Raw genomic sequence first — 18,341 nt, 5'->3', positions numbered from 1 at the left:
CGGCTCAACTAAGGGGGTTCTTAGCCTAATAAGGAGCTTATTTCTTGCTGGTGCATGGGGAGCCCAGGGTCAGGCTACTCCTGCATAGGCAATAAATCACGATGGGATCTCCCCCTGCATGTGTGGCATGGCAGGAGGCATGATATGTAGATCACTCATTAGGTCCCATCACACCTTTACCCACACATGTAGAGGGGCTCTAAGTTTAAACAATTGAGAGTTACGAACATTAAGTGATATCTCTGTGCTGAAATGATGGAATTATCTGCAATGTAAGCTGCTTTTGTACTGTGGAATCCATATAATCAACAGTAACTGGTGATGTGATTGAAGTTTCTTATTTCCTCTCTTTAATTTGAAAGAGATGACAATTTCAAAGATAGACTTTTCATAATGAGTGTAAAGGAGATGAGGAGTTAAACAGGCCTGGCTTACAGGCTAGCTGCCTTTGTAAGCCATAATAGAGCATCTTTTGCAATTAAGAACTTACAGTAATTGCTTTATGGATACTGTGTTCATCTGTTCTACAGCTGCTGTTCACAAATTACTCAGGAGTTTCCATAACCTCCATTGACAAAAAAATGTTTATTCTTAAGATATGATTATCTATTTTCCTGCGTCTGTGCCCCTGAATTATACCTCTGCCCTTACAATCTCATCTTGAAAACTCCCTTTCCCTACCATCTAATATCTTTACCCTTGTTCATTTTTGGTGCAATTCAAATGTCTTTAATATTCAGGTTATACTTAGGATGAATTTGTTGTGTCTGTATTATATAAAATAATACTAGGGTGAAATTCTAGCTCCACTGAACTGAATGGCAAGTTCTCATTGACTTGAGTCTAAACAGGATTTATCTCCCAGTCTTTGAATCTTTTATGTAGATCAAGCATAACAACATATATTTAACACGTTTCTTACCTTGTTTGCACCTTTTTGGTCTGTTGCAGTATAGAATGGAGCCATAAATTCCACTCAGTGGATTGAATGTGGCATTTTTACGTAGCACATAAACTGTAAACGTTCCATAAACAAATAATCTAATAATCTTACTATTGTATCCTTTATCCTTTCTCTCCCTCTTTCCTCCTAGTATTTGAATCGCCCATGAATAAAGGGCTGGTATCAGATTTATGCATTATTTTAGATCAGGGGTTGGCACCCTGTGGTCGATGGAGCCATATGATCCAGCCTACAGACATGAAGCTGTGGTGGATTTTGGCAGCAGCTGTTTTCCTATGCTGCCACAGGGACATGCTCCAGCTGCAGGCACTCCCCATGTGCCACTGCAGAAAAAAGCGCTGGCAGAAGAATGATCCTAGCACCCACCTGCCCACCCAGGGCTTTGACCGAGACTGGGTCACTCTGACCTGCAACCTAAAAAAGTTGCTGAATCCTATGTTAGATTAATTTAAGTGAGATTTAATTAGCACATAGTCTTTCTGTTGATTCTGCATACAAGTGAATTTTAGTTTTGTTGAATCATGTCTGCAATTACAGTAGAACAACAATTATCCAGAATCATTAGTGTCACCATCATTCTGGATAGTCAAACACTACAACATAAAGTGCTAAAACTGTACTGTACAGCAAAGTACTATACTGCACCGCTAATATTAAAAAGGAACAAGAAATAAACATATGGTACTATGTCATGTATTAAAATCTGAAAGTGCTAGTAAACAATGTACAGTTGTCTCCCCAAGAAGCAAAACGTAATTGTGGGCTGATGATTGTGTTAATACAAAACCTTCCAGTTAACTGACTTTCTGGTCAATTGTGTTTCACATAATCAACTCTACTGCACATTGAGACAACTAGGAGAGGGAGCATATCTTTATACCTTTCCTGTAAAGAACCAAGTGCAGTTTTTAGCACTATATGATTATATTCCTTAAATAACTTATTTATTGGAGTTGTGCAAAATGTATTTAGCTTTAAATTATTTATTAAAAAATCTTGTGAATGAAGTTTTTTTTCTTGGAAAATTCTGCTTATGAAAAAATGAAATGATAAATGAAATTATACCAACATTTAATTTGATATAATTAATTTAACTTCATGTGGTTATTTTTATAGTAAAAGTTGTTAACTTTTTCCTTTGCTTGAAGACCTTTGACTGATATGACTTAACTTTTTAAAAAATTAGGCATTCCACTTTCATTTACCTAACTCTATAGCTGATGGCTTAATTTGAAGTTTACCCAGATATAACTGAAAGCAGGATTTGGTCCAAAAAAAGGTCTCACTTCTGGTATTTTCCCTGTCTTTTACAGGTCAATGCACAAACTGATGCAGCTGGAGAGGCTTGACCTAGGCAATAATGAATTCTCTGAACTGGTAAGAAAAAGCTTTAATAGCATTTTAGCATGAGATTTTTATGCATGGAGAATTAAAATATTGATTCAAAATATATTACAGATCTGGACAGATTTATTAGTAAAGTAGTAAATTTCCCATAACCAACAGGACTGATACTGGGGCTGCAAGAACTTTAACTTTCCAGCGTACTGCTTCAGTGCAGGGCAAAGCTGGAAGTGACTGGATTTTTTTACCAGCTGATAGCTTTTGGTGATCTGCCAGGCTGTAAACTAAGGGTGGGCAAAATGGTGGATCTAGCCAGTGGCCAGACTGCACTTCCCAGCAGCTCCTGCCCGAGTTGCTGTGGCCACTTTCCACGGAGACCTCAGCAGCAGTGGCACTGTAACAGTGCGAGGCCAGGGTTTCCATGGAGACCAACCCCAGAAGTGCTGGCAAGGAAAGCACGGCTGGGTGGGGAGCTGCTTCATGGCCAGGCCTGGGATGTTGCAGTGGTGACAGCATGGTCTGGAGCCAGGGCAGAGCCACGATCCACTATCTGCATGCCCCTGCCCAGTGTGGTGCAGGCCCCAGCTCTGGACCATGCTGTCACTGCCACAAGATCCCAGAAAGGCTCCCTGCCCCGCTGTGCGCCCTGCCAGTGCTGCAGGGGCTGGTCTCCATGGAAACCTTGGCCCCTTATTGTCATGACACCAGGGCTGCTGGGGTCTCCCTGGAAACTGGCTGCAGCAATGCAGGCAAGGGCTGCTGGGAAATGGAGTCCACTGTGGGTCAGTCCGGCCTGTGGGCTGGACTTTGCCCACCCCTGCTGTAAACTAATTTGGTGATTTCATCAGTTAATTGTGAGCAGTCTGTGCATTTACACCTCTAAACCCACAGCAGTGATTGGCACAAAATGGAATTCATGTGGGCTAAAGTAAAATTTTCAAAACAACCTGAGTATCTAAGGAGTTTAGGTCTCACTGACTTGTAGTGGGGGTCCTAAGAGCTGAAAGTCCTGACAGAATTAGATGTTTAAATACCTTTGAGAATCTGGCCACAGTCACTTTTGAGAATGGGTCCCTAGGTATGTATATACTGCTTCCTGGGAGATCCTGGACATGCCACCGAGAAATAAGTTTTACCCACTTGCCTAGGCCTTCAAATTATATGGTGTAAATTACTTTAGCAATGAACCTGTAGCTTGTAGAAGGCCTGCAAGAGTGCCCCAGCACCACATCTAAGCTCTGTCTCTGGAGAGTCTGAGCACAGAGCTGAGCCATGCATTCAGGTCTGCCTCAAGCTGCTTGTGCCTGCTCCCAGGCTATCTATACTCCCTGTTTAGTGGGTGAGTTCCTGACTGATTTGTATTACACCTTAATTTGAACATGTGGCATGCTAGAGCTACATGACATTAAAGGTATCTGTGTGGGGGGAGTTGATGGACTACCCAGCACTCTGGCATTTTAAAGCCATGCCACGCAGCCTGGCATCCGAAGATATACAGTAAAAATTACTTAAGATGCCCATGGGCAACCATTTAAATCCTACAAGTGGCACTAGCCATTTTCCAGATCCCATTGATTTCAGTATTAAATTAATTTAAGTCTTGCTGAGTCATGCAGGAACATCCTGCTCTCAGCTTTTAGCACCACATTAACGCTCATTACAGTGTTATTCAGAAACTTGAATAGTAGGCTTGAAAGTGACAGGAGTTAGTCAGTTTCTGCTCTGCTAATAGCATAGCACTGACAGCAGTTAGGATGGGATAGAAGGATTAACCACCCACCATGAATGTTGAGCAATTTTCTGATTATCAAATTATGATCTGATGAAGAATGTCTTGCCTTCAAAATCTTTTCTAATCGTACCCCAGCTGTGCAGTTGGTCCAATAAATGATATTGCCCTACAAAATCTTTGCCTCTGATTATCAGACAACACCACTATATGTGGCTTAGACTATATCCACATTATTGATATACATAGGGTAACTTCATGGGGCTCTGTTCATACAGTCTCTAAGCATTAGGCAGTATTATATGCATCTATTTCAGATAGTACAGGGCAGTACTACCTTCAGTTGTACAACAATTCTAAGTATCCACATCCTGGATAATATACTGCATGGAAGCACCTCACAGTGGGAATGTAGACAAAAATTAGTGCATGAATAAGAAGGAAAAGTTACTTACTAGTTCTGTAACTAGAGTTCTTCAAGATGGGTTGTCCCCATGGTCAGTTCAGTACTTGTTTTACTTTCCTACTGCTTCAGATTCAAGTAGTGTAGAGAAATGAACCAGAACTGTGGTTGGTCCCACACTGATCTATGTATGGTTGGTTCAGTGCATAAAGACTGGGCACATGCACCAACTGACCTGACAGTCCTGGCAAAATTCTAGTATCAGGTGCATGATGCAAATAAGCACCCACAGTGACATGCTCACAAGGACTCCAGATACAGATGGGTAAATAAGTTTTCTTGCTTAGCTACAGACCACAGTTCAAATGCTACTAATAATGGTAGGGCTCTGGGTGTGATAACCGACTGGTTTAATCAGCGGATCCTCACTAAACTAATAACTAGGTTTTGAACAATGGTAAAAGTGTTATGGAATAGCTGGTCGTAGAAAATAACCTTGAACTAAATGGTCAAAAGTCGATTCAATTTCTATTAATTGGAAAGATAAACAGGCAGGACAGAAACTAATGCTTTCTGTTTTGAAAGGACAGTTGAGAACTTTTAGCAAAGGAAACTAAACTTAACAACTCAGGGATGTGAATGTAAATGGTGGTTAGAATTTCTTTACATCAGAAGTACAAAACTACCTAAAATATGCATCCTAAACAAAGGAAAATCTTGACAGGGTGGTTCAGAGTCCAACAGGATGAATAAACACCTCAAAAAGGTATATAATTGAAATAAGCAGAGTCTAGTTCAACAAAGAAAGCTATACCTTAGAAGTATAAATTAAAGGAGAAATGAAGAAAGAAGAAATGAGGCTGACATGCACTGAGGCCAGCATCATGATTAAGGGTAATTAAGTATAGCCTACAAAATAACAGAATATTTTTCCTCACAGTATTCAGTAAAGATTATGATTTGAAGCATGGGAATAATGGTAATAAGTACATAATACTGTAAATTACCACATCAAAGGTAGTAACAATACTCAAACACCTTAAAGAGCTGAAGTCAGGAAAACTGGATAACTTCCATCCCAGAATTCTTGAAAAAACAGCACATGATATTGTAAATCCAGTAGTAATTTAGAAGCACTAACATATGACTATAAGATAACTAAGATGGAACCTGTATTTAAGAAGTAGGAAAAAGGGGACCAAAAATATATAGACCTGTGTGTCTGCCTCAGTGGCATGGAAAACTATAAAACAAATATTGCAAGCGAGAATAATTAGCCATGGCATAAGGAAAACTGGATAAAATATTAACATGAGTTTACCAAAGGTAAACTGTACCGGCTAAACTGATATCTTTCTCTTTCTTTGATAAGAGAGAAACTTTTTCTAGACAGAGAAATACAGTAGATCTCACCTATCAGACTTCATTAAACCATGTGATACAGTGTCACCTGAACAAATATTTATGAGGCAGATGTTGAGAATTAGTACAGAAATTGTAACATGAATTGGGAGATGACAATGGCTGGTGTGAAAGAGGAAGAACTGGGCTGAAGTTATTCAAGAACCAGTCTTGGGATCTTACTTAATATTTTCTATAATGATGTTGGAACAGAATGTGAATATGTTCTAATAATATTTTACTGATGGCACAAAGTTAGAAGGCATCATCAGAGTCAGAATATCATTCAGGATGAATGAGATGACCTAATGATCAGAACAGCAGAAGTGGGATGAAATTAAATAGGATAAAAGGTAGGGCCATGTATGTAGGGCCTAATAACACACATTTCTGCTATGAACTGGAAATAACAGAGAAGATGAGAGACCTCCAGATTTTAGTTAATCACAGAATAATGATAAGCCACAAATGACACATAGCTGTGAAACAAGCAAATGTTATTCTGGGATCTATCAGGCAAGGTATAGGAATAAAGATAGGAAAAAGTTTTTGCCATTATACAAGGCATTGGTGAGATCTCATCTAAAACAGAGTACAAACTAGATACCCAAGTAGAAGAAGAAAGATAAATTCAAGCTGGTAGAAAGGCTTTCTCATGAGAGGAGGCAAAGAACTCATTTACACTGTGTTTCATAGATTCATAGATTCATAGATTAAGGGTCGGAAGGGACCTAGTAGATCTTCTAGCCCGACCCCCCGCCAGGGCGGGAGAACAACAAAAACCCCAAAAAGAGAAATGGGACTCAAACGAGTCCAGCTAGGTGGGCATCCAGCCTCTTCTTAAAGACCCCCAGGGTAGGGGCCAGCACCACTTCCCTTGGAAGTTGGTTCCAGCTCCTAGCCGCCCTAACGGTGAAGTAGTTTTTGCGGATGTTCAATCTATACCTCCTCTCCAACAGCTTGTGCCCATTTCTCCTTGTTATGCCAGCGGGCGCTAGGGGAAACAGCGTCTCCCCCAAACCCCTCTGGTCCCCCCTAGTGAGTCTATAGACAGTCACCAGGTCCCCCCTTAGCCTTCTCTTGTGGAGGCTGAATAGGTTCAGGTCCCGCAGTCTCTCACTGTAGAGTCTGCCCTGTTGTCCCTGGATCATGCGGGTGGCCCTCCTCTGGACCCTCTCCATATTGTCCACATCCCTCTTGAACTGGGGCGCACAGAACTGGACACAATACTCCAGCTGTGGCCTGACCAGTGTCGCATAGAGTTCCACCAAGGACACTCCTGAGCACATATTACTTACCTTCTCCTGCTCATGCATACAAACCCCACCAGCGCATCCCCCCCACTGCATCTCTCAAGAACTGTGGGTACTTGAGAATGGCTTCTTGGGCTGCCCCTGGAGCTGTTTCACTGCATTTCTAGGTGTGGCATGTCGTGGGCGGGTGGAGTGCAATTAGAAGCATTCTGGCAGGCCAGGTAAGGAACAGGGTGTAGATATACCCCCAAAACACCATGGCTTGTTTAGTCTAGAAAAATAAAATCTGAGATAGGATATGATTGCTGCCTATAATTGTGTGAGAGAGATGTAAAGATGGTGCAAGCTAACAAGCAGTATTGACTATTTGGGTAGAAACTAGCCACAAAGTTAGAAAGTTTATAGCTATCAGAGAAGTGAAGGTTCTGGAACAGCTTTTTAGTAAAGCCTCCTGGGTTACCCTACCACAAAAGCTGTTCATCAGAGGGAAAAGCCTTCCTTACTAAGCACACAGCGAACGCTGCAGCAGGCCTTTCCTGCTCTTTCTTTTGAAGAGGAAAGTTTCTGTTTCTCCCTAGCCTATGCCCCATCCTATGTTCCTGTCTTTTTGTGATGCACCTTGAACTCTACGTCTCCCATGATATACCATGTAGGTTGCTCAAAAGGGAATCTTTACTGTTTTAAGAAAGGTATGTTTTTTTTTCCCCTGGGAGCCTTGTCCATAGGAGAGAGTAGAGACCTGGTTTATAATTTCCATAAGATGATGTGCTGTCAGGGAAATGGCATTTATTGTTTTGTTGGACTAATTCTGGATGAAATATTTCTGGTCAGTTGAACAAGAGTAAATATATTGATTCAGTCTGAAACAAGCTGAATTAAAATATTTCACTTTGAGTTTTGGCAAATCAGAAATGTTCTGAAGTTGCATATAAAAATTATTGCAACATAATTTTCTGCATCAACAATCCATTATTAACTATAAAAAAGACATTCAGCCAATGAGAACAATTTGAGTTTAATAAGTATAATATTGCTCAATACTTAATGGTGAGAATATCTAATGCCTTATAATAAAGCTGGTTTTCACAAGCTTATTTAACTAATGAGTTGAACATGGCACAGACATGCATTCTGGGAGAGGATCTTGCCTTTCTTACCTGCTGACATTACAGCCTTGAAAGAAGCAAACCTTTAAAGTTGTCATTGTGAAAATTTTCTTTGCTTTAGGCTTAGGTAGAGGCTTTCCCTTTCCCTTTGGTGGTTTGCTACTTTGAGCTATTGAGAGAGAAAATTTTGGAGGTTTAGATCATGTAACAGTGCCCTAAATCCTACAAGTAATTCAGTACTGTGTAGTGTTGTTAAGAATTGTGTTGTTAAGACCTGAATTATGCCAACATTTAATGTGTGTTCCATTGTATATTCAATCTTCCAAGTCAACACAACTCTTAAATCTCTATAATCCTGATTTAGTTTCTGTTTTCTCAGAAATTCTGTTTCATCAGCCAAAATAATTTAGGACTGCTAAAGTTTTGCATGCATGCTTCTCTACTAAAAAGCTCTATGAAAAAGCTTTAACCGCCCCCCAATAATGTATGTAAATTGAATGGATATATTGCTTAATACATTCTTATATCTAAACCCCTGATGTAGATGATCAAGAATGAAGAGACACATCTTAAGAAAAAATACAGAATGAACAGCATATTGTTTATATTGTTTATTTTTCCCCAGCCAGAGGTTCTAGATCAAATACAAAATCTAAGGGAACTGTGGATGGACAATAATTCACTTCAAATACTGCCTGGGGTATGAACATTTCTTTTATGTAATTATCTCTTTTGAAGTATAATTGGTTACATTTGTAATGTGTGGTTGGTGTGTATTTTTGGTATCTAAATGGGAAAGTATGTCTCTGTTTTAGAATTTTTAGTTCTGTTATACTTTGCTGATTTCTTGGTCACAGATCTGTAAATTGCCATGTTGTTTTTTACCCTATATGCGATTCTGAATGTCAAAGCAAATACCATATTATGCCATCAAATTAAAAAGAAAGGGATACTGATGCATTTGGATTAGATTAGATTGAAAATAACTTCTGTGGCAGATAGGCTATGGAGAATTGACAGATATACTGGGTAGCCCTACCATAAATCTTTTTTGTCAGAGTGAAAATCTTTTCATTGTATAATCTCCTGGAATACCAGAGTAAACTTCCATGCTGTTCCTTTTGATTGACAAGATACTTGTTTCTGTCTAGTAAGAGTCCAAATCTGCCAAATGGTCTAAAAAAATTCTACATGTGCAGGGAATTCTTCATAACAGAACTGGCTGATTTATTTATTTTGGCCAGCACCAAGAAATGCAGTTTTGAGACACTAGATCTATTCATAGCTTCAGATTCTGAAAAAATGCAGATAAGAATAATGCAGTAAGGCAAACGATTCTATATCTACCAGTCCTAGAGCTGTAACAGAGGAAAGGTGCATCTGGTTAGTATGCTAGCTTCACCCTGAGGTTCTCTCTTGAATATCAGATGTCAGCAACCTGAAGGCCAAAGGCCAAGGCCAGAGCCATCCTTCTGGGGGAAGGGGGCAAATTGGGGTGACCGCCCCAGGCCCCACGCTTTGTGGGGCTCCATGCCCAGTGGCATACAGGCCCTGTGGACAATGTCATTGGCACATGCTGAGGGCACCATCATTCCATGCAGTGGCTGTGTCCCCTCCTCTCCCCTCGCACAGGATGATATGCCCTGGTTCCTGGGCCTTGCACATCCCTAGGATCGGCTGTAGCTAAGGCCCACCCCAGATGGGGTGGGTGAGATGGGCTGGTGGTGTGACATCTGTCCATGGAGGCCTGGGTTTCCTCTCTTGGGGGACCCTTTGCTGCTCTGAAATCCCTCCTTTTGTATTCTTTCTCCCACTCTGATGACTCTTCATCTCTGGGCATCATTGATTGGCTTCTCTGTGGTCATCATACTATCTACATTCTGTCCTGTCAGCATATTCCTTTTTTCACAAATCCATCACATGCACACATGCACAGTAGATTAGTCCAATGAGCATTAAGCATTAGTGCAAATGAACAGGGTTTTTTTGTGATGCTTAATGCTTATTGGACTAATTTACTGTGCATTAGTGCATAAGCATAGTTTTTGCCAGCCAGGTTAATGTGCAGTAGAATTAGTCTAATGGGCATTAAGCATTTTTTGTGTAGAAGTGCCCACTGACAGCAGCAGCAAGGGACTCTTTAAGTCCCCAAAGCAGGTAAGAATCCCTTTCCCACCACTTTCAGGATCCACTCCTTCTCTTTCATTGTCAGTGGATTGTTCATTTCACTGCCCTACCGTTTCTCCCTTAGTTTCTCTGTGTAGAATTCTGTATGCAGGGAGACCTGCCACCACTGCTTCTCTCCTTGCTGCTCTTGTCCTGCTTCAGCCAGGCTGCACAGCGAGCTGGGTTTGGCCAAGGACAGCAGCAGCGGGATCAGTCAGGTTCCCTCTCCTTGCCCTGCTCCCAGGCTAGCTTAGAATGCCCTGGGAGGACCAGGCATGGAAGAAAAACCTCCCTGCTGTTGATGTCCCAGTCTGAGCCCAGCCTCCCATACAGTCTAGGTGAAGTGAGACATGAGTGGTTCTGAAGATCCGCCCACTCCTGGGTCAGTTGGGGACAGCAGCAGTGGTGGGCAGGAGAAGAGGAAAATGGGAGGGACCCATTTTCATCTTCCCCACCTGCCCACCACTGCTGCTGTCCCCAACTGAATGTAGAGGGGAAGGTTGGGTGTGCTGATAGCAGCAGGGGGTTAGATTTTTTACCTGCTGTGTGGACCATAAGTCCCTGGCTGCTGCTTCTGCAGCATGGTCCAAAAGACAGGGTATGACTGTGCCATTACAGCCCCACTGAATTCACCCCTGGCAAAATTGATGTTTTGGGGCACATAAAACTTTTTGGGTCACCCTGTAAGATGTTTTTTTTTTTCAGTTCAGCAGTCAGAACTTCTACTTGTATATGCTAAGGGAAGCTGTTCCATATCTTCTTATATGTACTGTCTGCTGAAGCCTGAAACTCCTTGCTGATGGAATTCAATGGGGATTATTTGTACTTTGATTATACTTTGAGTTACCCCTAGCCTGCTTGGGAAGAAGCAGGTATCTAGAAAAAAAAAGTCTTTAAAGATTGTCATGATACCCATCCATAGATGCATAGCAGATCTGTTTGTGACGCTGGTCAGAGAGAGAATATGAAAAACAGTGTCATCCTTATGCAGGCATTTACTACTACCTCACCTCAGTGCCTTTATGTCTTATTTTTAGTTTAGTTAATTATTAGCATCAGCAATACAGTTTTCAATATCCCTTTGTTTAGGGAAAAGATCCCATGTTATTCAAGATAGATTGCACAGTTAAATATTTTGTTTGGCACACCTTTGGATTTTGTTTCCCATTTCTGCAGATAATATTTTAAAGATATATATTAATATCAGAAATATATTCAGAAAGTATTGCATGTTGATGAATTCATTCTCTGAACTTGCATTATGACCTTGAGAGGTCTGTTCTGCTCTTGATATTTCATCATGCTGCATGGTGCTACAACTTGCCATCCTAGATACTTTTTCTTTGTAACTGTCTTTATCTAATGTTGAAGAGTATATTCTTGTGGAAAGATGACATTTTCTCTGAAGATCCATTACCACTTTTTTAAGTGTTTACTTAGAGAAAAGTAAAGCTAAAGTGTGTGTTAATGCTGAAATCAATGGAGAGATCCGTAACAGAAGTATTAGAGCTTTATTACTCTCACTGACTTTTTAGGATGGATATAGTGTATCTTGAATAGAAGAGGTTAGACACATGAGTGTTGTAAGATCCAGTCCCTCAAAGTGATCTGCACCTACTACTGATCTTTCTCAATTCTTCTAAAAGTTACTATAAGTTAAATGTGCTCAATAGCTCACAGAATTGGACTCCCAAATAACTTATTTAGTTTTAGCGAATGCAGTGTGTCAACTGTTTCTGTTGTTTTTATTCCAATAAGATCCCAGCTGATTTCACAATGAAAAAAATTACATGAAATATTAATATTGTTGAATGCTGACTTCAAAGCACACATGCACAAAACCTCAGAGTCAAGAAATCAGAGTTTGAAGTCAGTCGCTGGATTTCCAGATTTTAGTCAGTGTTTTGGTTAAAAATAAATCAATAAAGAATTGAATCTCTTCTAAAAAGAAAAAATAAGCCATAAAATTCTGTTACATTTTATGATGAACATATAGTAATGGTCTCAACCTTTTTAGGTCTAAGTCACCACGTTGGAAAATGCCAGCTTTTAGCTTTCACTAATTTTTTTTAATGGAAAAATAATAGAACATTTGCCCCCCAAAACAGAAGAAAACATAACAATAGAAAGCAGATTTTAACAGAATAAAGTTCTAAAAGCATTTCTGTCTTGCATAGATTCCTGGATAAAAGTGGTCTCAGCAGTCTCTGCCTCGCTATCCTATTTTTCAGAGCTATCATTTTATCAGACTAGAATTCTTTGTTTTCAGTTTTCCTTCCTAAATTTCCATTCCCAGTGGTTAGACTTTGTTAATCTCAGCATAGTAAAACTTCAGAAGCAAATGGCATCAACATGGCCCTTCCACATTCTTTGGAGAGAAGTCCATGAGTGAAGTTTCTTCTTAAAACAAGGCATTGATGTTTGACTTGTTTCTTGAAGTATAAGGGTTTATACTGTATTCCTCATTTAACTTTGCAGGAAAAACAGAGTAACTACTGTAAATTATAGCATCAGTTGAAAGCAATGTAATTGCAAGGTAGTTCAAGTTAATGGTACTATGCTCTGTTATCTTACAGTTACTCTGTTATTAACTTGTCTACAGTAGTATTTTCACTGGACTCTTGGTTCGTCTTTGCCAAACATTTCAACATTTCTAATATATTAAAAACTGTTTCACTTACAAGATGTATATGAATGAATTTAGGAAGAATCACAAGCAACAGTTGTGTTTCTTCTTGGGGAACTTTTGTTTAAAGACCAAGTGCCAATTCCATTCTAATACACCAAAACTAGTTCTCTAAATGCTGCATTTAGATTTGTGAGCTGTGATTTTTTTTTGGGTGGGGGTGAGGGAAGCTCTTTGTCAAAAGTAAAGTTGGCTTTTTAATGGATTATAGCTTTCTTGGAAGTTTAAACTACATAATCTCCATTTAGCCTGCTCTTAAATCCTAATCAGAGTTTTAGATATAGCTCAAAAGGCTACAGAATTCCATAGGTTTACCAAATTGCTCATTGATGATATTGCTAGAGCTAAAATATTGTATCTGGGCAGATTGTGCATTGTTAGAGTTAAGATCCAGTAGGTGAATTATGAACATTTTGGATCAGCACCCATAATGTTATACTCTTTGGACAATAAAGGTTCAGTCCTAGAAACCCTTACTTGGTATCAGTGAAGTCAAGAACAACTTCCATAAATATAGATTAATTCTTCAAGCATGCCCAGTTGAAGAAAGAATGGGCCTTTGGAACTTTGAAAAACAAAATTTTAAGCAAAGATTATTAGTATTTTGTATGTGAACAATATGATATGTGATGCAATAAGCAATAGGTGATTTTTCCACTTGATTAGAATTATAGCATATTTTAAGTGATAGCCACCATTTTATTAGGCTTCAAAATTGTCACAATGTCTGGAAAAGTCTAACTATTTTCAATTTTGTCTTAAACTTTAGGACTTAATTTTGCACTGTTTTGAATGTGGAAGTTAGTAAGCTTCCTGTTCAAAACATTACCGCATCAATGAAATATTTCTGTTTAAAAATACATGTTGAAATACTGAAAGATAAATGGGTGATGTTACTGTATTTTTTTATTTAACATCAGCAGTTCTTGTGAAATAGGTATTCAACTAACACTGTCTATGCATTATCAAGTCTATAGGGAAGTTAAAACAGCTGGTATACCTAGATATGTCAAAAAACAGGATAGAGTCTATTGACTTGGACGTATCAGGATGTGAAGCACTTGAAGACCTACTCTTGTCGTCTAACATGTTACAACAGCTCCCAGATTCTATAGGTGAGAAGAGCACGTTATCTTACAGTTATAAAACATAAAAGAATGTATGTTATGACGGTGCAGGGGAGATGAGCCTGAATTACCAACTAGGACCCTGATTTGAATATGAACTATTGCTGAATTCAGAGAGATTTAGCTTTGTGTTTCAGGTTATCCTGAAATAGAGAAATAGCCAAGTTGTAAAGTTGGCATCAGGTGGTGATCTAGTTATGGAATTCCCCCATTAAAGACAGAGTTCAATGTTCTGGTTCTGGCAGTTCCTCTGCTTATCAATATTGAAGCAGAAATTGGTTAAATTAGTCTTCTGTGCATTTCGTAATATACCTAGGAGTCTGTTTTAATGTGTTAAATAATTCAAAACCCAAGGGTGCTACTCCACTGATGCCATGAAGATGCACAAGAATAGATTGGAGAAGAAATAGTCTTGACTGAATTATTTTCTAATAGAATTACCGTATTTACTTGAATATAAGATGACCCTCAATATAAGACAACCCCCTCCCCCCCGCAATAAAGAGTCTGTATATAGGAAATTTATAGATTTCCCATACTTTCCAGGTATAAAATCTAATTATTGGAGGTTTGCCTTGATTTTGTCCTGTCCCACTGGCACACCAGGAAAAATAAATCTGGGGGTGTCAGGTAGCCACCTAACTTTCAACTTTTTCCCCCTGCAGCCCTTCTCCCTCCTTACTGTCAGACCCTGATCTCCCTGAGCACATGGAAGTTAGGGGCAAATTTGAAAACACTGATTTTGAAATAAACATGCCTGTAGTATTTTGCATATAGGCAAATTACTATGGTACCCATACATGTAGGGCACTGGCAGATGGGCAGCTCCTCACTCAACTCATGGATCTTCAAAGAAAGCGCTACGAGTTAGAGTGACCACCTCCGACCATTCCAGGAGGAGCTGCCTGTCTCCCCTAGCCCAAGCCCAAGCCCAAGCCCACCCTTCCAGCTCCATTACTATCTACAGGATGGGGGCGGGGGGTAGAAGGGAGGGGAGGGAGCTCTGAGTTGAGGTTTGCCCAGCCTGCACTGGAGGTGGGGTGGTATTGGAGTTCCCCTGAGGGGAGCGAGCTCCAGGCTCGAGTTTGTCAGAGCAGAAAGTGTTTTTATTTTTTAACATCATCAACATTTGTAATTGGGATTACAATATTAGACATGTCAGATGCAATTTTATTTTAAACAATGAAAGCATCAATATTGTCTCAATTCAACCACATGCAGAAGCACATGCTTAATTTTAACACTTAACACTTAACCTGTTAAGTCAGTATGTGTTCTTACAAGCTTAAAACTTCTGTTGAGGTTAGCTCAGAAGCAATTAAATATACAGAAATATATTTTCTCTCTTTTATACAAATAAATTGCCATGGAATAAAATAATGTTTATGTTATTTCTTATTTGATTTCTATCATTTATTTTGCGGTCAGGCCCTGATTCAGCAAAATATATAAGGCTGAAACTAACTTGACTTTCCTTGAATATTCCCATGGTTTAGTATTAGGCAAATGCTTAGAGATGTTGATGAATTCAGAGTTGATTATCTGGGATTCCTATTATTTCTGAGTGTAATTGCTTTAAAGATATCTCTACCTATGTATCACTTAAAGCCCTTAAAGGTTTAAAAGTACCACTCCTAATCAGGGTGATAAAACCAAAGTTATTGTGGAAGTCATCAGCAATTCTCCAGTTTTGTATTCCTGAACCTGGGAACAGCATTTAATGTGTAGAAATTTTAGATGAAAATGTCGACTAAAATGTCTCATCAATCACCCCACCACTGCAGGAATGTTTTCTGCAGCATATTCATGAGTACATTGTTCAATTAGAGATTATTCCATTAATTTTATCTCCTATCTCAGAAACTATATCTCAGCATACAAGATCTCACTCTTAGGAAAGTTTTCTTAATATTCAGTTTAATATTATTTTAATCAGACTTCATCTGACGACCCTTGGTTAAAATCCTTGAAGACTGTTCCTTTGATACTTATATCCTTCCTATACTTGCACACTGTTGTGCTATGTTCATATAAATATAATCCTTTTTTTAGTTCTTCCACTAAAATCTTCAATATGTTAAATGGGGGTGTCGTCATAAATAATGGAGGCAGACGTTTTTTGTCTCATTTTTCTTTCACTTAGCCAAAAGATTTTATAAATGAGGTCAAAGCCACTTTCTGCTTTTTATTTGTAATGTTCTTTCCTAATGCGTGTTGTTTCCATGAAGCCTATCTTGGACATTAGAATTATTGTTTATCTTAATATTATACTATTACTATTATTTTAATATTAAACTAAGCAGTTCAATAAATCACTTCATCTTTTCTTAATCAGAATGTTTTTTAAATTTCTATATAAAAAAGTTTCAAATGTTGACTTTTGAAATCTTAATTCAGGACAGAAACATGTTTTAAAATGTTAGAATTTCTCAAAAGATGTTAATTCTGTTTTCTGACCAGCTCTGTTTTAAATACTCTATTTTGGGCCATGTGCAGCACAGGAAGGTTTAAGTTGCAGGCCTCAGGCTCCCGCCCAGCGAGGGCTCCTGTCATCTCCTGCTGCAAGGGCAGCTGGGCTCTCCGAGTTCCCCCTCCCTTCTCCAGCTTCTGCTTTCTGTGCCTGTCCCAGTGGGTGGTGGTGTGCAGTGCAGTGCAGTGTGGCACAATTTGGGAAGCTGAGGGTAAAGCTGTGGCTGTGTGGGCCAGCAGTGTGGGGAGTGCCAGCATGGGCCTGTGGTGCAGTGGGGGCTCTCACCTGGGCATGCAGTACAGCAGGGAGGGTGGTGCCCATGGCACGTGCAGCCCAGAGACTTGTGGCCTGTGTGGTATGCAACCCCTGACTACTTAGAAGTTAGACATATTTAATTCATTCAGATAAAAATCCCTAAAAAAGACCAGAATCTCTCTTCTGTACCATATGTGCCATTTAAGATGTCCCTCTTTGTTCTGCAGGATTATTGAAAAGGCTTACAACTCTAAAAGTAGATGACAATCAGCTTACAATACTGCCTAATGCAATTGGAAAGTAAGTAGAATATATTTTATAAGCTTTGGTGTCTCTAATTTTTGGGCCTAGAGAAATATTTTCTTCTCTGCTTTGTTGACAAGAGTATATGTTTGTTGAAAAGACAAAACTGCACAGGTTTGTTGGAATGAGTGTGGGCCTGACACGAGGCTTATTTATACCAGAGTAAATTGGGAACAACTCCCTTCAGTCAATTGACATAGACTGGTCTAAAGTAAAAGAAAATATGTGCTGTTTTGTGTTATGTTTCTCCAACCACCAAAGACAAAGAGACATTTCCATCCTACATTACTTCTAATTTAGATCTGTAGAGCAACACATTGGAGAAGAGTAATAGTGTACTTAAGAAAGTAACCAGTGTACATCTATCTCCTTAGCAACAACTTGCATTGAGCTCTGAGAATAAAATGGTTCCAGACTTCACATGCACAAAGGCTGCTTTGAATGTTTTGTAGATGTTTTAAATGAACTTTCCATGCAGCAATTAGACACATAGGCTCCTGACACATTACACTTAAGCCAGGATTAACAGGTTAATTACGCCTTAATTAGTGAACTGGCCACACGTTCATTCAGTTAATGGTGTGATAAAACCAGGAACACAAAATGTGTAATAACTTCCATGCTGGTTCCTATCACACCTTTAATTGAACTTGTGGCCAGTGCTCCCAGCCTCAAGAGTATACTCCCATAATATACTCAGACCCAGAGGGTAGTAATTGATGGAAGTCAATCATTATGGTGCCCTGTGAGTTGGAAGGGACCTAGACAGATCATCTAGTCCGATCCCTTGCCATGGGCAGGAAGGAGCACTGGGGGTGGCAGGGGTCATAAAACCCCAGCCAGGTGCCTATCCAGTCTCCTCTTGAAGATCTCCAGGGAAGGTGAGAGCGCCACCTCTCTGGGAAGCCTATTCCAGGCTCTGGCCACCCTTACCGTGAAGTAGTTCTTCCTAATATCTAATCTAAACCTATCCTCCCTCAGCTTGTGGCCATTGTTCCTGGTGACTCCAAGGGGGGCCCTGGTAAACAGCCTTTCCCTGAGTCTCTGCTGCTGGCCCCTGATAAGGTTGTAGGCAGCCACAAGATCCCCCCTCAGTCTCATCTTGTGGAGACTGAAGAGATTCAGGTCCCTCAG

General features: G+C 39.8%; 1 protein-coding gene across 3 annotated transcripts in view; it reads left to right on the top strand.

The window, feature by feature from the left end:
- Positions 1-18,341, top strand: part of LRRC7 (leucine rich repeat containing 7) — a 290,296-nt gene that overhangs the window by 151,576 nt on the left and 120,379 nt on the right. For all 3 annotated transcript variants that reach the window (XM_019528410.1, XM_019528409.1, XM_019528408.1), the window contains exons 6-9: positions 2,278-2,341; positions 8,826-8,900; positions 14,023-14,167; positions 17,132-17,204. In XM_019528410.1, the coding sequence (XP_019383955.1) occupies positions 2,278-2,341; positions 8,826-8,900; positions 14,023-14,167; positions 17,132-17,204 (357 nt within the window). The remainder of the gene's footprint in view (positions 1-2,277; positions 2,342-8,825; positions 8,901-14,022; positions 14,168-17,131; positions 17,205-18,341) is intronic.

The sequence above is a fragment of the Gavialis gangeticus genome, unplaced genomic scaffold, assembly GCF_001723915.1.
Source record: "Gavialis gangeticus isolate Ggan-Ray unplaced genomic scaffold, GavGan_comp1, whole genome shotgun sequence".
Classification (NCBI taxonomy): domain Eukaryota; kingdom Metazoa; phylum Chordata; order Crocodylia; family Gavialidae; genus Gavialis; species Gavialis gangeticus.
Note: the sequence above shows the minus strand (reverse complement) of the source record. Positions and strands in the feature narration are given on the sequence as shown.